Below are 21,132 nucleotides of genomic sequence, written 5' to 3' on the forward strand. Positions count from 1 at the left end.
TTTATTGTCAACTATTGTTTTCTCATGTTGTTTACTGTTTGGGAGGATCTTCTAAAGGAACTCATACAAAATACAGTTTGGTTAAGTTTCTCGTTTTTTGCATTTCTATCGACCAAATGTCCTCTTTCTAAATATGAAATACAGTCCGGTGTGATTTGACAAAGTGAAATGTATCTAACTGCATCTCTTTGGTTTTCAAGAGACTTCTTTGTTTCTGAAGAGGTCTTTATAAAAGAGCTCAGTGGAGAATCTTCAAAATAAAAAATAAGCCTCGAGCCAATGAAACATTTCGGACTTTGGAGCCGGCTCCACTGCTCCATCTTGTTTTATCACATCTGTTTCAGTAAGGTTGTTGAATTGGACAAATCTAAACTTTACTTACATCCTTGATGAATATTTCAGGAGGATTCACTGAATGCATTGCGGAGATACGGGGAAATTGTTTGGGAATTCAGAATGTGTTTGACTTTTGAGAATATTGAGCTTAATTCAGCCATGTTTGTATCATTTGAATGTTGCTTTGTGCTTAGTTTGTAAACAAATTTTGCTGAAAAATGTAGTAAATAGCAAAGTCCCAAGGAAGGAATTTGTTTTCTTAAAATGCATTCACATTTCATGTTCAGTACATCAGGACATCTCAACTTGAAAGTTAACTTACCGAATAAGTGGGCGCTTTTTAAATGACAGAAAAGGGAGCAGCAAATAGAAACTGATGAATCAATGCGTACACGTTTAAAATAAATACTCGGAAGGAAGTAAACCATAATAATTTCCAGATAACAAATAGCCCAGCTGCCTGATCATTTTAAAGGAATGTGGAGTGAATCATAGTTTGCCATCCAGCAGAATAAAGTCACATGATTAATAAAGCCCTAACACTCCAAAACAAATAGGTGTGTGATGAATTGCTTTCGTTTCAAAACTTCATCTTCCTTAATGTGGCCTTAGGGTGAACGCTCACCAATTGGGAGTTTTGAAAAGTCCCTTTGATAAATGTTTTCATGATTCCACTCCAGATATAAATGCAGCACTACACTTATCAGTTCAACCTCTGGATCAACAACTTATATATCGTTGCTGTAATTCCTCCAACCGACCAGCGGCGTAGTTGGGAGGATTTGATACTTGAATCTGTTCTTGAATTGAATTCTGTTATGTTAATGTTATTTTAATGTTTATATTTTTTTCTCTCCTGTTTGATGTAAAAAGCAATACAAAATTTCCAAAATGTGTTTGATGTAATTATACAAAAGCTATTGGCAGCATTTTGAATACAAACAACTTTCACACATTTACATACTAACAAAAGTCAGAAACACATACATAAAGTAGACAGTAATGGACAGTAAAGCACGTATGACTGTGTATTGATTCAACTGTGATTGAACACAGGCTCGATGCATACGTATTTCTACTCTATGTATCATTTTTCGTTCACTGTGTAAAGTAAATGCATGTACAGTGACATTTTCAGTGTTTTTTTGTATTGTGGGAAATAATTGTTGATCTTCAGCCTTTTGTGAAAGAAGGCGATCAACATGCACAGCTGAAGATTGTGGCCTATAAAAGGTACAAAAACACCTTTATTACAATTAATAAAATCTTGAAAAACTCAAATGATACAGGTCATTCTCTTGCAGTATGTACAAAGACTTACATGGTGGTCACACCGATTGTGTCTGGTGGGAGCTCCCTTTCCGGTCCCTGGGCAAAATGTCTGCACGTTTGAGTCATCTCTCCGCCCCCCCCCCCCCCCCCCGCGCCCATATTTGGCTAGTCCTGCTCTATTTAATCCCAGGGAAGCTGAATTTAAAAAAGTATCTTGAAAATATTTGAAGTCGACCGTTAAGACCGGAGCCTGGCTTTATGCAGTGACTGGTCTGGGTCCACTGGGCTCGCTAACAGAGCCTCCGTGTGTGCGTCCAGAATATTCTCCGATAAATGAACCGTCCTCGTTGAATTCTCCTTCACCGTCGGCGTAGTCAACCATGCTGTCTCTGCTGATGCTGTCCCCCAACGCGTCGTCTCCAGTCAGGGAACGCAAGCTGCTGCCCTTTAGCGGCTTCTTCTCTTCGCTGTCACTGCCACCAACAACAACAGAGAAGGATGGTCAGGGTCAGCGGTACAGTGCATACGTTCAACAGCAACACTCATGGCACTAAGAGGCTGACACACAAGCACACAGCATCACGAATAACCACACATACAGATTATTACATTCTTGGCTGCACTAACACACAAGCATGCTCCCAGTCACAAAGCGAAGACTTCTTATGGTTCTTATACATCACTACGGGAGGCAGGCAGGGGAGGCAGGCAGGGGAGGATGCAGCGGCTGCACATCAGGAAAGGGAGCACGAGGGAGGCGGGGAGGGCTTGCTACAATCAATTCACTTATTGCTAATTGCCAAGGCTTCAAGACCAAAGGCAATTTCAAATCTCTTTAGAACCAGCGATGGAAATTGCCAGAGTGCAGTGAGAAAGAAGACGAGTGGGAGTTGTGTGAGAGTGTGTGTCGGGGGGAGGTGGGGCGCTGAGATTGAGAAAGGGAAAGGGGGTAGAGGTGGGGCATATGCAATCCCAGACAAACAGCCTGTCATTCCTGGTATTCCCAAGGGCCCACACGCAGGCCGAGAAGATTAGATGCCAATTTAAGGCTGGGCAGCTCGCAGGTGTCTCACTGCGAGACGCAGGGTCACCTCAAAACATTGAGGATATTTGTCCTCCCTGTCCTCTTTTCTAATTCCCTGAACCGTCCATGTTTGGTAACACCTCTCTCTGTCCTCCGCTTTGGTATTCGTAACGCAGAGCGTCTGCGTTCAGAGACGACGCTCTGGTGGCCGGTATCTGATAGTGCCATTTGAGCCATACTGTAGTTGACACCTTTGTCAAATACAACCTCGACATTTTGAGCAGCCTTTTAGAGCAGAGGCACGGTTGACGCTAAGATTACAAATCGTGTCTCCTTCACAGGGACTTTTAATAACCAATCTTATCTCCACTATTTCATGAGGCCGTTTACCATGCAAGCCACATAAGGTCCGCATTTCAACTCTTATCAAACCCTCTTTCTCTTGACGGCTCTGCAGCGCTGGAGATAAGTGGCTGTTATCTCAGAGCAGTGGAATGCCATGGTCGCCGCAGCCCGCCCACCGTGACTTTGAATAACGCGATAAAATGGGGCTGAGTGCTTTTGAGCCCCGGCTCTCGTTCAGGTAGCTGATCTGGATCCTGCTCAGCCTCAGTCTCAGCTTTTGCTGTGAAAAGGCTTTCCTTCAGCCTCACAAACAGGTGAGGGATGGGGGCACATCACCTGGCAGAAGGTAATGAAATTTGTCTTGCCACTGACCCATGCTGACTTCGTTTGAGGGCAGCAGTGAAACATCAGGTGGAAGGAGGATTTCTTTTCTTCTCTTTGCACCTGCAGCTGTATTTATTTTAGTTTCAAAGTGTCTGCACAGCAATCATTGGGTGAATGGTATCGATTAACAACCCTCTCCATTCACACAATAAAGTCATTTAAAGCTATGGGGAAGTACAAACGTAGTTATTACATCATTAAAGAAATAATAGTCTATAAACAGGGCTGTGTAGACGATGCATTGTGTCTTGTTCAACAGAATTATAGTCTTGGCAAGAATCACAAAAATGCAATTGGCAGCATCCACACGGTTGTGAGTAATCATGTTTTGAATAATATGATGACGAGCATAATCAAAGCGGACAGAAGAGGCTATTTTAGGGGATTTCTGTTGGGTGTGCACAAACAAACACGCTATTGTCACGCAGTTGCTGCAGTGCTGTCAAGCAAAAATAGGATTGAGTCGATTTCCCTAAACTGTCACCGTAGCGGCGAAACAATGCAAACAATGGAAATTCAACAGCTGTTATAAAGTACAACAGCGGAGTGCTTTGGGCTTAAAGGCTCTGTTTTCCCACCCATTTGCCATGCTTAGTTTATGCCTGTTTCAATAAGTGCAATATATTTTGCCTCAGGAACGACTGTACATCTAGAATCAGCCTGCGTGTCTGCAGTGAAAGCTTCTGAGAAGTGTGGCCTGCATTGGAGGTCTTCCACAGAACCCACACCATACATACACCTTAAGGTCACAAGGTGAATCAGGGTTTAAAGGAAAAACATCCGTCAAAACACCTGGTAAGCAGAGGCACTCTGCCTAATGTGTGTGATATGTTTGACACATGTATACAGCTCAATGTGTTGACTTGCTGTATATATATATACACATATATCCATACATATATACAAATACATATATAAACACATATATATATGTAATTTATATATATGAACACATATACGTATATACAAACACATATATATATATATATATATATACATACATATATACATATATATATATATACATACATATATACATATATACATTCACCTATATATATATACACACATATATATATATACACACATATATATATATACACACATATATATATATATACACATATATATATATATATATATATATATATATATATATATATATATATATATATATATATATATATATATATATATATATATATATATATATATATATATATATATATATATATTTATATATATACACCTACTGCCTACTGGACCAAGCTGAATCACACACTCCGATCATAATCTGACAACAAAATAAAAGCACATAATTCCAGCTAAAGGGGGGCAAAGCTCAAGTTCTTGTTACCCACTACTTTTAACTACACCGTGTGATTACCTAGCCCATTTAATGATGAGAACAATGGCTTCTTGGCTGATCCAGGCAAAGCTCATGAATGCATGGTTTTCTTTTGGGATGGGAGAGAAAACATTCCTGTGACACATGACAAATGAGTTTCTCAGCCAGAAAGCACTTAACATATGGTTGTTCGATTAATATTGCTACAACACAATGCATTTCAAGGAGATAGGAAAATTCCTCAGCACACTTTGTCACTGCAGCTCTCCCATGCAGAGCAGGAGTACAGCTCACCTGTATTCACAGAAGGTGTCATCGTTCTCTCCTTGTGACTCCGCATCAGGGTGCAGGTCCTCCTTCGCTTTCACTGCAGGAGGAGGGACGAGACAGACATTTCAGCAGCATTGTTAAAGAAACAGATGTGATTACATATTACTTATACTGTTGGGACACAGTATCATTTGTAATGCTTCTAATTCAAATAACTGTAAAGGATTGTGTCGTTAGCATTTTCCAAAAGGGAAATAACTCAAACAGTAGCATCCGCCTTTTCTTAGTTTTAATCAAGCACAGTTATTTTCTGTCAGACTATTCTTGGAAAGTAGATGTCCAAGAATAAACAATCTGAACTTTTTCATCACTTGGGTATATATGGGAGTTGAATTTAAAAGTCAGAAACAAAAAGCTTCCGAGAACAACTAAATATGACTGTGTAAACATTATATCAAGCCTGCACACTGAAAGTCTTTCTTCTGTTGTTCCGCTCCAAAGTGCGACACAGCAGCTCTTTGTGTAAATATGCTTTAAAAGAAAATACTAGTTGTTTTCAAAAGAGGGGTTTCATGTAAAGAGCTGGATGGGCAAAAGGGGAATCCAAAGGAGCTGATGAAATATTCAGTGCTTCATGTCAAAATCTACTGTAGGCAAAGAGGTGGAGCGGCGCGGTGGGGAGAAGGCGGCAAAGCAGGTTGAGAGGGGAGAAAGTGAGGAGACACTTTGCAGGTACTGTATGTACCATAGTGAGGTTGAACTTGGCTCTGATACACGACAGCACAAAGGTGCAGGGGAAGAGACAGGAGGTTCTGCACAGGTGAGGGGGTGGGGAGGTGTGAAACAAAGCCAGCTGGTTCCCACTCAACTGGCTTGACAAGGTATGTAATCAGAGGAGGCGAGCAGAATCAACGGGGCCACACCAAATATTTCACAATGCACCAAGCATCTCGTGGAAAAGTTCATTCGAGGTTAATGCTATTTGGCAAGGCAGGAGTAGCATGAGTACGGTAGTCCAACATTCATGCACGATGCGTTTCCAAACGGGGTGGGGTGGGGTGGGGGGGGTGTGTGTGTGGGGGGGAGGGTTGGGCACATTATCATTCTTTCAGGAGGTCAACCTAAATTGAATTAAAGTCAAATCAAAGGGTCACCCTGTACCTCTGGTGATATCTAAAGATTTAGGAGATCGTTACGTTGCTTATAATCAAGTCAGACTGATATCTCATTCATTTCGTGAGGCGACCAGGGGGACCCAACCTTGGCTAACTGACCTTTTTCCATGAAGAACATGTCTTGTCGCTGGGTCGTCGGCGGCGTACCTGCATACTTGCCACCTCTGTTTCGCCGCACAAAGCAGGCCATGAGCACGACAAGGGTGAGGAGCGCCACAGCACACATGGTCCCGATGAACCAGCCCTGGGTCGAAAAGTTGCTCCGTTGACCTGCCGCAGCTGCAGACAAAAACAGCAGAGAGAGGCACAGAGCTCAAGAATCGACTTGACTCGGTGGTCTTTTCGATGACGGTCCCCTCAAGCGCTCCTCACACAACTTCATCTTTGACTGAAAACAGAAAAAAAACAACTGACAGGATGTTCTCACGTTTTGACATATTTGACTCACATTCCCTTCAGCTATAACACTCAATCTCTTATGAAAGAATATTAGAAAAAACAAATGCACAGAGAGATGCAAGACAAATAAACAAGCTCACACATTCACCACATTCAAATATCAATTTGTCAAAGCTATGCTTGTTTTGTTATGGCAGGCTGGAGCTCAAATCACTAAACTCCATCGACGTCGTTTCCTCCTCTCACCTTTGACTCGGGTCTGGATAACGTCTTCGAAAATGCTAGCATTATCGAGCAGCCGCTTGGCCATGAGGCGCACGGTGTACACTGTCCCAGGTTTGAGCCCATCAATAACGTGGAAACTTCGAGAAGCGTTTATAGCCTCTGATACCAGCCAGTTACCATCACCTACACAGCCAAGCACAAGAAGTGCACAAGCAGCACGTCTGTGTTAGCATTCATGCAACAGAAGATGAAGATCGGAAGTATTAAATAGCTCTTAAGCTATGAAATGTATTTGTTGTACCAAATATAACTTTAAATACATTGTAACACATTTTGAGGCAATCATTGAAATGATGGATGTAGCCATGCAGATGCAAGGTGTTTATATAAAACCTTCCCAGTTGCACCTACACCATGATGCCAGCTGAAATTCCTCTCAATGTTGAGCAAGACGGGGACAGGAAAAGTAGCTTACGGTTATTCATATAAGCCACATAAAGCTCAGAGTCCTGCTGCTCTTCCCTGGCAGTCCAGCTGATTTTGGCAAAGGTGTCACTCACATACAAGCTTATGTTCAACAGCGCCGGCACTGATAAAGAGAGAAAAAAGAAAATAGGGAGGAAAGGAATAACACAGACAAGCACAGAGAAAGGGAGAAAGAAGGCAAGAAAAGAGGATTAGGTTCCCCTGCAGCTTGAGAACACTGCAGCTAGCAGAAACCCTTCAAGAAGACAGTTCAAAAGGCAATGCTGGGCCCCAGACCTAATTGAGTGGAGCTCGATTTTGACTCATAAAGAGGAGATCTAGAGATCGTGGGCGGGAGTGACATCTGGTCTTCACTCCATGTGAAGCAAAACTGGAATTTCCTGACACCTCCCCGCCATGAGCGCATATCAGAATAGATTGACACGACTCCCATGTCTCGAACCCCATTGTTAGTTGAAAGTTGAAGGTACATCAAGATGAGATCACAGGGGTATCATTGGCTCAACATGTGCGAGTGAGAGCTATATACCTAAAGTAGGATGAGTAGAATTGCCTGAGATAGAGCTGGGAGGAGAGAGAGATGTCTGCTGCAATGCTGTCAGGTCTGATACTCTATATTGTGCAACAAGCAGGCTCTGTAGATGACACCAAGGCAGGATTGTTGAAGCAACCGGGAAAAGTGGATTAATAAGTAACGGCGCAACTTCAGTGCGACTGATAGTAAACGCACCGTTACCGCGGTAGGGTTTGGGTCCACATAACAAAGCTGAATTGCAAATTCAAACTACGACTGTCACATTATGACATTTTTCCAAAAGTGTTCGTTAGGAATCACCCAAACTATATCTCTACAACGATAAATGACAAACGGTTACAGCAACACACCTACAACCATGTCTATCTCTACCACTACGTCTATGTTAGCGAGCTGCAGCGGCTGCAGGCAGTGATACATACTGATCTGAACTGGGGCCACAGCTGGAGTCGGGGACAAATCTTCAGCGGGATAAAAAGAAAATGAAATACAGCAGAAGATTATAGACATATATGGAAAGCCAGCTTTAAGGTTTATAGACCAGGCACAAACACAAACACACACACACACACACTGACAGATGCATGTACATCCACCCACACAGATACGTGGGCGGTACGTCCTCACAAATACAACCACACAGGTGCATCTGTGATCTGCTTTCTTTTTTAGTGGTGTTTTGGATTTGATGACTTGTGGAGATCACCAGAGAGCATTGTGGAGGGAAAAGACCAAACTCTTTCTCAACAATTACTTACGACTATTTTTACTTTTGCCGAATAATTCTAAACAACAACCATTTCGCTTTTAGTTTTCACATTTGTGATTGTCAGATTCAAAAACCACATTCTAATCGATCACTTCTATTTTTTTAAACCTGCATCAACTGATTTGTTTCTTTACCGCTTGGGTCCAATTAATGTGTCTGTTTGTAGGATACAGTGGGTCTTCAGAACCGAAAACAGCTGCCTAGAAAACAGTGTAGGAGTAGAACGGACATACAACGTATCAGGATGGTCAGAGCAGCGGCCATTTTTATGTACACGTTGCCGTTGCAGCCCGGCGGGCTAACTTTCATATAAACCTCAGCTTCTAGTGTGTGTGTGTAGTCCCCCCCCCATACCAAAAGTCTGAGTGGAGCTCCAGATTCAGGTGATAATTCTCTGTAGTTTCATCTCTACGAGCAACACGTTGCCAGTTGAAACATTGTTATTATAAAATGATTGATGACAGTATATTGTTGGAAGCCTTTTAGAGCACATCTCCGGTCATAGTGTCCTCCTATTTACAAAGTGAAGTGTTCAGAATTAGGTGTCATCTCGCTGTGAGGTTGCAGATTGCAACCAGTTGAACCTTATTTTATTTCTTGCATGCTGACTGGCAAACAGTACAATACGATTCATACAGAGTGAATGAGTGGATTGTAGTTTAACGTGACAACAAGAAAACACTTTTTGGATCTGATACTGAATTACTATTATTATATAATTGTTCTGATAAGCTGTGCTGGACTATTCTGCTCTGATAGCTGAATCCTGAAGTGACTGCAGTGAAGATGAATCAGCTTTGGATCATTATGTTTCTGAACCTTTTCAAACATTAACTTCTAACTATTAGCAAACGTATCGGCGAATTCTGTGCCAGGGAGCAAATAATATAATCTCTGGAGGAGCTATTATTTTTGTCTGTCTTAAGAGGTACATTCTTCTTCGTGCTTGTGTCATGTTTGCAGTCCGCTTTAGCTCTGCTGCTTTGTTATCTCATGAGACCTGATGGAGAAAAATAGATATTCTTTCCCTCTGTCTGCCACACTCTTCTGCTTTGGCTATTAGCTGTTCTCTCGCAGTCTTCCCTGCTCCTCTTTCTCGCTGATGCCTCACCCGATATCCTTCTGTGGGATTGTTGTCTGTCACTCACCTCAGCCACTCTCTTTTCATGACAAGCCTTTCAAAACAAAGACACGTGAACGCACATCTGCTGATACCGCTGTGGCTGTTTCCTGTCTGTTTGTCCAGACAATTCTTTTTTAAGCTACTGTTTATCCCAACTAAATGGGGATAAGCATTGAAAGCTCATTTAAAGGAGCACTTCATAGCCTAGGCTCACTAACACACATGCAGTCATTCCATTACTCCCCATCAACAACTCTGAATTCCTGGTGCCCCTGCTTCGTGCTATTGGCATCCATAAATCTGCACTGCTGCATTGTGACTAACATGCCCCGAGGACAGAACCATTTTATCTCCCCGCCGAGCCTCTACTCAGCCATATTTACAAACAATGCATCTAATGGCTCTCAGGCTGGACATCCACCTACAAGATGGAAAGCCTCTCAAAGGAAATATCAAAGCCAGAGAGCAATTAATAACTTTCATTAAAACAGTCAGAGATAGTGAAAACATATTTCCTGTTCCGTTCTCTTTTTTTTTTGGGCTTGCCAAGTAATGGAGGGAGGAGTTTTCGGGGAACTTTGATCTGTTTGGAAATTCTAGCACTCACTTTCACTGATCATTGTGTAATTATGGAGGCTGACGCTAACATGTGCCAAATGCAGCTAATAATGTCAATCTATTAGCGAGATTGGCCGACTTAAGTGTTTAATGAAGTGTTAACAAAGAGCTTAACTAAAACAGGCAGAATATGCATATCTTTGTTTTATGTAAGATCCAAATTAAAGCCACTGGGTGTAGAATCTGAACATTCTTGACTTTGGCACCCCCTAGTGGCGACATGCATACGCTGAAAGAAACACAGATGGCAAACTGCACCAATTTGCTTTGAGAAGGATTGTCATATTTTTCTGAAAACATTGCAAATAAAAGAAGAACAAAATATGTGATGAATGCTACAATCAAATACAATTATATAAATATTCGCTTTACCCAATTAAAGTCATAACAAAGAAAGAGTTGCATGTATTGGCTCAAAACTGACAATGTAGCTGACTAGAACTTTTTAACGTTCACAATATGATCCGAGATGCCAAAGCAGAGGTTTTGTTCTCTGAACTTATCAGCTCATTAATTCCCTCAGTGAGACCGCGGCTGTGGGTGAAATTGCTGACACCCCGAACAACAACCTGATGAACACTCAAGGTCATTAAAGGAGTGTGTGACAGAACATCACCATGATTTATCAACTCTATTTGAGTGCATAAGAGATCATGGAGAGCCACTGACAGGAAATGCAGAAGAGCAGAACTGGAGGTCCATGTTTAATTTATTACAAGCCCATAACTACTTACAATAAAGCTGTATGCAAAATCAGAGACAACAGTGGAGGTTCCACCACATTGTTTTCTATGATGGATCCGCTGTTAAAACCCGTCCCGACCTCTGACATTCACTTTCCAGACCGCACTGCAGACAGTGAAGAATTTACTAAATAGTTCAAAACAATCAAAGCTGGTGTTGGAGTGAACGATGACAATCCCTGCATTCACTTCTTCAAAAGGCTAACGTTTGTCCATTTCTGCCAAAAAGCGATTCAAAGAGGAATTTCACCCACAAAATGATTTGCATAGTAATTACTCAACGCGTGTCACCTTGAATTCTTAAAGAAGACTGTTCTTCTTGCATGCCTCTACGGTCAACGGAGAACCAAAAGATGGAGTAAATCCTTGAAGAATTGAAGTGATTGTGGTCCAGGCTTAACAACCACTGCAAGTCCGGACGAATAGTAATGTACAAAATGGTCAGTTTGTGGGTGAAGTATTCCTTGAAGTTGGATTATAAATCTTCGATGTGTCTTAATTCAGCTATAATAGTGCTTTGAAGGTTTCTTTAACGGTGTCTAAGATTATGTCATGAACTTGTCTCATGAGATTGAGACTTTTCTCAATCCAGTTAGACTTTAGGACAAACCAAATGCACCAAATGCCAAATTTGACACAACATGGTCGTCTTTCTGCCGGCGTTTTAAATGTGTTTTGTGCATCTTTACATCTTGACAGCTTTTCAAGTTGTTCAGGAAGTCATCTTTTTTTCAATTGTCACAGCTATGCAGATGGCACATGATTATAGATTTCAGAAGAGCCTAATTGACAAACTGCCTTAATCTCACTCGCATGCTGTCTTTCTGCAATCAAAAACTAGATAATGTATATCTACTGCTCAAAATAAAAAAGCTCTGCATGGCTAAAGATATGCTCTATCCAAGATTCTTGGATCTCTGGTTCCGTAGATCACATCAGACGTCATACTTTCAGCCTGTGTCTTTGAATCTGAACCAACCTTTAAATCGCAGGTTTCTGTATCAGCCAACATCTCAGACATTGTGAGAAATACTGCCAGGGTACAGGCACTCCTCAGCGAACAAGATGCCACGAAGCTGATTCATGCTTTCATCTCAAGCAGAACACTGCAACTTTTCAATTGTCTTTTTTAAAAGGGTATTTAGAGGATAGAAGTTATTCACAATTCTGCTGCTAAACTTCAAAACAAAACTATAAAGAGGAAGCACAGCACTCCAGTTTTAGATGGGCTACACTGGCTCCCGGGTATCTTTTAAAAAACTGCCAAAAAGAAAGTCCTTTCGCTTTCATAGAAAGCTCTAAATGACCAGCCTAAACTGCAGACTCCCTGTTGTTTTATGTGACTTCAGGTTCACTTGAATCCTCCGCCGTGGGTTTGTTAGATGTTCCTAACCGCTGTCATATTGAAAACTGGAGCTGCACCTTTTTATATGCAGAGAGTGGAAAAGCATTCACAATTAGGGACGCAATCACACTGAGCATTTTAAAGCAACAGCTTGAAACATAATTTACCTATTTCACTGAGGTCCCTTCGTGGCTTATATAATAATAATCAAGCCGGATGTTATGCTGATGTGCTTATTCCATTGTTACATCCTTATCTTACTTATCGTTGTTTTTGCTCAACCATTTTTTTGTTTCTTTGAAAAGCACATTAAGCTTTATTTGTGTGAAGGGCGCAATTTGAATTGCCTATTATTATTATTATTATTATCATTTCAGCTTTGTTCAGCTTTTGAAGTGAAAATCCAAAGAGGTTAAGAATGTGGAACAAAGAACTGAAGCAAAAGACCAAAATATATGATAAACTATCCTGACTTTTACTCCGTGTGGGCGTAGCTCCAAACGCACAGGTCATACTATTCCAACAACGCGCTTGAAAGAGAGTCTTTTCACTGGACCTTCCATGCCATTGTACTGGTGCCATGACATCATCAGTACAACGATTCTAAATATGCCCACTTTGTGTGAAGTATTACAGTGTACAGACAACAACCATGTCTGTAGTATGATTCAAAAAACACTGGTGGGGCTTTTATACCCAAAGCAAATCGAAATGCGATCTTATTAACCAAGACAAGTGCGCTGATTTTATCCACTCACGTGCTGTAGTGCCTGGAGTGCTGCTCTCCTGGGCCAGCGGAGGTCCACAACCTGCTCGAGTGCAGGCTCTGAGATGGAAGCGGTAGAGGCTGCCCTCCTCTAGACCCTGAAGATGCCAATGGGTGGTGTCAGCGCCAGTGATGTTTGTCTCCTGGGACTCAACCACCTCCAGTGTGGTCTCATTAACTATAGAGGAAGGAGAAAAGATGTCAGGTCAGTTCACGAGGCATGAGTGAGCCTACGACGGATACACGCAGAAGAAGTCGCCACCGTTGGCTCGTGTTGTATGTTAATGGAGCACGACTGTAATGAGGGTCAATGGTTGAGGGAGGGGGAGGCGAAGACATGTCATGCTAGCTCAGGCAGAAAGTGAGTGTAGCAGATACGTGTCGTGACAGGTGAGCTGAGGAGGAATACATGATGAAGAAAGGGGAGAGGAGATGAAAGGAGGAGATAGAGAGCTCAAGAGGAGCTGGGGGGGCAAGTGGCAATCAGTGAAAAGATGAGGAGGAGAGAGGAGAAAGGAATACAGGAGGAGGAAGAACTGGAGTGTGTGTGATAGAGGAGAAGCTAAAAGAACTTTGTGCAAAGGGAAGAAAAAAATGTTAACGCCAGGTGCACAAAAACAGAAGCAAGACAGAGACTAAAGAAAAGAATAAACATAAGGCAGACACAGTAGAAGGACATCAGAGGAGCAGCAATCACAAGCAGCATCATGTATCACCAAACTTGCATTATAGATCAAAAAATACAGTATGTGTGCAGACTGTAGAACGCTACACACACACACACACACGTTGATGTCATTACTGTGCCAATGAGACGCAGATGAGAACCGAATATGTGCCAAACCCGTGATGCCGCTTCGGAAAATTGATGTTTGTTTACAGCACAGAAAGCTGGATATCCCATATGTTTGTGAACACTGTCAGAAATATCAATTGGCTAATTACACAGCGGTTGCACGACTCAACTGGATGTGCTGCAGTATAACATATAACATTTAACTGGGTTGACATAAAACAAAATTTAAGAGCTGCCTGAATTACATGGTGAATCAATCCAACCCACAAAAAAAGAAAAAATCCTCCAACACCCACGGACTGCATTGTGTGGGAATCGCTGTGTCAAGTCTGACATCTGATATGGGAAAGAAAGCAGAAAGGACAGGGGGGACCAAGTGCATTGAAGAGCTGGCCAGACTCCGTGGGTTGCTGGTGGAGGCGGCAAAGGGCTGTCTCTGCTTTCACGTTTCACACAAAAGATTTCAGAAATGTCAACCAAACGAGAGTGTCGGCTTTGAAAACAGAGAGCGCGTGATGAAAGCCCCTCACTCACTTCTTCACCCTCACTGTGGGGGTTTTCTTTTTTTTGCAAGGTGAAAAACATCTTAGTGATAAATGCCAAAGACATTCATTTAAGAGGCACAAAACAGCACTGACTTAAATGCTCCTGTTGGAAGCGAGCCTGCGGTCCAGGAGGATACCAGATAAGAAGCACAGAGGAAGGAATCTGTGGCCTGCACAGTTGGACTGTTGCAGACCATGGTGGTGGCGTTCAGTGTTAAACAGTGCAACCTAGTGTCTGGTATGATAACACAAGAGAGGAGAGGAAGAAGTGTAGATGATTGTGTGTGTGTGTGTAGTGTATGCTTTCATCTTTTCCATTCCCTACAACCTGATGTATTCTCACCTACTTAGCTACACTCCTGCCTACACTTCGCCCCCACATTTCCTCCCACGACGGACAAAGCACTGAGCTCCAGCAAGGAGACATCTATTAATGAAAAAAAGCTCACACAGGGCCAGAGGTCTGCAATGAGTAATTAGTCAAACAGCATTGTGTGTGTGTGTACATACTGAGGTGGTGCTGCAGGAGATAACCGGTGAGGACGCCGTTTGTCTCCCGCGGTGGGCCCCAGACCAGCAAAATGGAGTCTTTCTTAGCGTTGGAGGCCGTCAGAATGGGCACTTGCTCAGGAACTATAAAATAAAATGACAGTAATGTTAATGTGTCTACTGTCTAGACAGCTGTTCTCCAGCAACTTGTTATTCATGTGGAGGTGGTAAAACATTGCATCAAAGCAAGTTTGCGTTGGTTTTTTTCAGTCATGTCCAAATAAGGTGTCTTTTTATGCTTGATATTTATTCCGTGCTTTAAGCTTTCTTTTCACTTTTATTTTTCAAACAGATGAAAGACACACTGATCGTATGAGCATTATGACAGTTTGCCTGTTTTAAGCAGCTTTGTCATTTCACAAAGCTTGTAACATTAAGCAGCCTTTGATAAGTATTTTCATGATAAACCACCTTTGGTGACTTCTTCTTTCTCTTCTGCCCTCAAAGCTAAACATTGTATTTTATCAATTTTATTTAAGATATGCTTCGAAACATACAAAAAAATACTTTAAAAATATTTTATTCTAATTTGTGTCGATGCTGCACATTTATTATGCTGCAACGTGAGCTCAAACATTGAGACTTTCATGTAAATGAAATAAGTGCTTTTGTTTAAATTCCTTGTCTCGTTGCCTGAGTCACTTTCAATGTCCACCATGTTAGTACTGTATATTTCTGCAAGCTTGAGTTTTTTCAGTTGTTGTATACTTAGTGCCAGTACGTATAAGTGTGTGAGGAGCACACCATGTGTTGTGTGTTTGCGTCAGCTCACCTCCCTCTGGAGTGTTGAAGGTGACCGGGTCACTGTTGGGCCCATTGCCCTTCTTGTTGAAAACATTGACAGTGAGTCTGTACTCGGAGAAAGGCTCAAGGCCCGGCACGATGGCGTGAGTCCTCTTCCCGGGAAAAGACAGCGACCGGCGGTCATCTAAAATCTTGTCGGGCTCCAGCAAACTTCTTTTCCTCAACCAGTGAACCTGTGAGATGGAACATGGGGATGAGGGACAAGTTTGAACAGAGTCCACAGAGAGGAGGGAGGGAAGAGACGGATAGAAAATGTTGAGGAGCGGCAATTGTTGCCTGGTTTCCCCTTTAATTAATGAGGCAGATATGTGAAATCAGATATCTGTGAATCTGAGATGTGGCTTTTGTTGCCAATCACCTAAAGTAAAGGTGTGTGACAGAGTAGCTATCACGTTGTCATTGTCACTCTGTTAACCACTGTAACACACACATCATTTTTACAGAATTTGAATCATATCACCACATTTAAAAATGCCTTTTAATTGAACTGTTGTCATAACATTCGTTTCATTAAATGATACATTCATGAAACTACTTCTTCTCTCAAAATTGAGATGCCTCTGTGAGCACATGCAGAGATCTCATCGTTGAGTTCATCAGGTGGATGTTTCTTAATGACAAAATCACTGGACCGGAGAAGATGCGCCGTTTGGAAAACGGGCCATGAGGAGAGTTTGAAATACACAGAGTGGAAACAAATCCAGTTGGGTGAACCTCACCAAATATTACATTTTCAGAGAATAATCTTTCTCTATTTGCTCATCACAACGATGACCAAGTCACTGTCGGATCAGATACAGTTGTCAAATTGAACTGACATATCCCTTTATTTTTAGAAAACTGTGTGTCTTGTCCATTTTTGTCCAACAAATGTCAATGTGTTGTATACCTCTCTCATGTAAACACCAAGTAATTGCTGTATTGTAAGATACTGTAAAGTGCTACAAAATGTGCTGTTTTGCCATTGAAAGTCTTCAGTTATAGAACGTAGTCTGGAAGAAATCAGGTTCCAGGACCATCAAAAAAACTCACATCGTAGCCCCCGAGATGACCTCTCACTGTGGCAGGTGGAGCAGGGGTCCAGCTAACTCTCAGGACAGTGGTGTTGATCACCTCCATTGCTATGTCCCGTGGTGCTGCAGTCGGGACTGCACCGCACATAGAGGATGGTCAGGAATACAGACAAAACTGCAAACAACAGGTTACCACTGCCGAAACTCTTTAACACTAAAACATATCAAAAGAAAGGAAATAAACTGACAACAATAGATTGCATACACAGTGGGGGAAACAACACAATTATCCTGTTGGACAAAAACAGCCTAATTTGATGGTCTGAGCTGTTCTCTTGTTTAAGGCTGTGGAGAGATGAGCTGTTGCTGGTATATCAGCATAAATATGCACAAATACAAACTCAGCTGGACACCAAATGAAGCAGTTTCTATTTCTTCTTCTCAGTAGGGACAAATACAACACCAAACATGGAATGAAAATGCTCTCAATATTTTCTGCTCTACATGCTACTGAAGTAGAAGTAGGAAAAGCACAGCAGACACGACAGAGAGAAGCAGCCATTGTGCTACAGCAAGAAGTGTGTCGTGATCTGTCAAATCTCTCACAGCTTCTGAGACAGAAGTGGAAATTTGACATCCCTCTGCTCTACAAAAGGTGATCTGCCACCTGCTGGATTTAGTCAAAGATGTTTCTTTTCTTTTTTTTCAGAGGGGACTACTGCACAGCCACACAGGGTTAAAAACCACGAGCAAAAGGACAAAAGGAAAGAACTTAACCTGAAACATTTTCCCGCAGACAATGCCAAAAGACGACTGAAGACAGGGTGGGATACGATAGCACAGTAAGTCACAAGCAAAACAAGAGCTGCATGTGCTGCTTCAGCCTTAGGCTTTTTAATATATATATATTGAGAATCAAATATATATATGACAGGAATACATACAGTAGAGCAACTTTTAAGTGTGCAACTCACCGTCTTCTCCAGAGTAACCAGTAACGATTTTAGGATCTGGTCCCCAGCCGTTGCTGTTCCTGCTCTGAATTTTGATCTCATAGAGGACAAAAGTGGACGTGTTCCTCACGGCAAAGGAGTGCCTTTTGACCAGATGTTCCCTCCAGACATCTTCCACGTCCAGTTCCCTGTAGCTCACCATGTACTCGAGGCCTGGGCCATTGTGTTCAATAGGCAACAGTGGCTACAACAGGAAAGTGTACTGATGACTTAAAGATCTTGCTTCCATAATATCATGGTTTTCACAATCTTACAGATGGATATGCACTGTCTCTTACCTCCCAGCTGATGTCCATTTGATGAGGGAGATGGCCTTGAATTTTGATGTTTTCTGGGTTTCTATCAGGAGCTTTGAAGAGAAGTTGTATAATCATATATTTATAAATTGAAGAGAAAAAAAGCACAAAGGAGTACATCTTACTATTTTTTGATTTCCTGCGAAAATGCAAATATGTATCCACGCCGATAAGCGAAAACTAAGAGCTAAGACTCTTTGACAAGTATCCTCATTTCATGCATAAGTATATTCATATGAGAGCCAAGATCAAGCAGGAGCTAATATACTCCTCAGACCCAAAAATATCTACACCCCATACTGCTACAAAATCCTGTGGCCAAAGGCTGGCCCCTCCACACAGCAGCTCTCTGCACGCTTCAAAAGAAATGTTAAAACTTTGCATGCTTTCACAATCAACAAATACAAGCAGTATTTAAGCAGTATGTAAGTAAGCAATTAATGTTAATTAAAGGGAGCGAGCCTCACCAGCAGGAGGTGTTTTGTATCCCTCAATGGGCTCACTGGGGGGTCCAGGTCCAACAGCGTTAACGGCATACACTCTGAACTTGTAGTTAAGGTGTCCTTGTAGTGCAAGCTCGGCTGTTGCCTGGTTACCGGGGACTTTCTGTAGCTCCTTCCACCTGCCGGGCTCCCATTGGCTCTCCTCATACTCCACTATAAATCCTGTGCTCATGGAGGAGACGAGACAGACACATTCAGTCATCACTGCTGAGGAAGCACACATGAGACTCCTATTTGTTTCACTCACTGCACAGGCCACTCAACATCACTAATACGATTATCTGCAGCACACGCGAACACTTTCACGACACCAATAAAGGAATAATTCAACATTCTAAAAATGTTTTTGTTTCCTTTGCTTTCTTTCTGAGGGTAAGAAGAGGGGACTTTCTTAAATGTGTCGTAAGTACAAAGCTAGAGTCAGGGGCAATTAGGTTGGCTTAGCATTTAGCTTAAGGTCTGTTGGTTGGCAGATTTGGGTTTTTTTTACTTTGGAGAGGCTGGCTGTTTGCTTCCAGCCTTTCTGTTAAGCTCGGCGAATTGCCTCAACAGACAGCGGTTTTCTTCAAAAAAAGCTATAAAAAAAACACTGAACACTACATGTTCAGCACCAAACAGCGGACAGGCACAGTAAACGAGCAGCGGGTAAACGTAGCGGAGCATAAAGCCGTTGAAGAGCCATGCGTTTCGCTCAGGAGATGGTAGAGACCAAAAACAAAGTGGAGTGGAGTGGATTGAATCTTGGACAAGTAGCCAGAAACATGACTAAAATACACGATACTGTTACTCTCTAACTTCTGGATGTGTAACTTAGCAGCTGTTTGTTGATACATTTGCCATATCAACTTCAAAGGTAATGCTCTGTCATTGTTGTGCTCACAACTTGCTTCCATTGCCCACAAGTAGCCAAATAAAGCTATCATTATAGTAGGGTTAAATAAACTATTCTACTTTTCTGCAATTGTTCCTGAAATGACAAATGTGTAAATTCATTAAGCCACACTACACCTGTAACTGTGATGAAAATGATGATGATTCATGTCCGAAATCTAATTTAACTACTACCTAACTGAATATTTATCATGCAGAAAATAATAAATAAGTTTAAAAAAGGGAGCAATTTCAGGTACAGCCATAGTTTTTTGCAATTTTAATTGCAAATGATTCACATTAAATGAATATCATCACACATATTCATCTGGTGCTGAGCCAAACTGATCCACAGATAGAAAAGAGCTGGCCTTACAACTGAGGTCTGTTGCACCAAGATGTTTGATGAAACAAATAAAATGTCTGCACATTTCAGCACAACAAAGGACCTTCTTCAGGCATGTCTATTCTGATGTCTGATTCCAGATAACACACATCCAAGCTAATAAACACTACAAGGACACATTTATCAATTGATCTTAATTCTTAACCGCCAACTTCCAAAAATAAATGAGTGTCTTTTTGAAGCACAAATGAGACACAATCTTCCGTGCCAGGATCCTCGGGACTTCACAGCTATTTGCAGACAGCGCTTGTTCAAGAACTTTAGCTAGCGCAGCAGCTGAGTCTGTTAACTCTCAGAGGGGAACATGACAGCGTTTTGTGATGTACAGTAACTGATTTCTTTTTTTTTTGCATTTTCGCCTTTATTTGATAGAGGACAGTGTAGTAATGGGGCAGAGAGAGAGAGAGAGAGAGAGAGAGAGAGAGAGAGAGAGAGAGAGAGAGAGAGAGAGAGAGAGCAGTGTATGACATGCATCAAAGTCCAAAGGCCAGAATCAAACCCATGACCTTGCAGTTGTATAACCACTCGGCTACCCAGGAGCTCCCTAAAGAACAATTCTAAACCCGTTTTAAATGCTAGTCTGCACACTTTAGGTAATGCAGTAAAGTGCCAAGTTCCTGGGCAGAGTGTGTGCAAGTTATTACTTTGTTTATGTGCTAATATACTCTTATGTTGTTTATTGTCTGAAAACTTCCAGCTGAACAATAAAGTTGGAATCTCGTCTATTCTACGATACTCTATTATTACATTCCTTCATCCCAGTCGTGTCTTATGGATGGCCAGAGTTGGAAAGGGCCTACATGCCTAATTTGCTCACTCTAGTTATTTTGAAACTACAACACAATTACATAGTAATTACATCATCACGTATGCCGTAAATTTAAGTGGAACAACTGACAGCCACAACAGTACGCAGTATGCAAGCAACTGTTGATGATCTTCTCGAAAATGTTGTTTATCTAGCACCGCTACCACCTCTTTCAGACCTCAGATGTTGTTGTTCTTCTTCTTCTTCTAAATTAACTTCCTACCTGTTACAGAGCTGTTGTGATCACTCCCAGGTATCCAAGACAGGCGAACATTTCTCGGACTCTTCAGTTCAGATACCTCTACATCTTTTGGAGCATCGGGAACGTCTGCGACACAAAATACAAACAACAGTAGAAACTGTCAA

General features: G+C 41.8%; 1 protein-coding gene across 3 annotated transcripts in view; it reads right to left on the minus strand.

Moving 5' to 3' along the window:
* Window positions 1-1,263: 1,263 nt before the first annotated feature.
* Window positions 1,264-21,132, minus strand: part of chl1a (cell adhesion molecule L1-like a) — a 46,435-nt gene continuing 26,566 nt past the window's right edge. For 2 of the 3 annotated variants that reach the window (XM_079273643.1, XM_079273644.1), the window contains exons 16-26: window positions 20,990-21,094; window positions 18,647-18,844; window positions 18,162-18,232; window positions 17,845-18,067; window positions 16,890-17,005; window positions 15,826-16,030; window positions 15,015-15,137; window positions 13,156-13,341; window positions 6,254-6,433; window positions 5,004-5,076; window positions 1,264-2,081 (exon numbers count right to left, since the gene is read on the minus strand). In XM_079273643.1, the coding sequence (XP_079129769.1) occupies window positions 1,865-2,081; window positions 5,004-5,076; window positions 6,254-6,433; window positions 13,156-13,341; window positions 15,015-15,137; window positions 15,826-16,030; window positions 16,890-17,005; window positions 17,845-18,067; window positions 18,162-18,232; window positions 18,647-18,844; window positions 20,990-21,094 (1,697 nt within the window). In that variant the 3' untranslated portion in view covers window positions 1,264-1,864. The remainder of the gene's footprint in view (window positions 2,082-5,003; window positions 5,077-6,253; window positions 6,434-13,155; window positions 13,342-15,014; window positions 15,138-15,825; window positions 16,031-16,889; window positions 17,006-17,844; window positions 18,068-18,161; window positions 18,233-18,646; window positions 18,845-20,989; window positions 21,095-21,132) is intronic. The other variant, XM_079273645.1, reaches the window with a different exon arrangement.

The sequence above is a fragment of the Melanostigma gelatinosum genome (assembly GCF_949748355.1).
Source record: "Melanostigma gelatinosum genome assembly, chromosome: 8".
In the NCBI taxonomy this organism is placed as follows: domain Eukaryota; kingdom Metazoa; phylum Chordata; class Actinopteri; order Perciformes; family Zoarcidae; genus Melanostigma; species Melanostigma gelatinosum.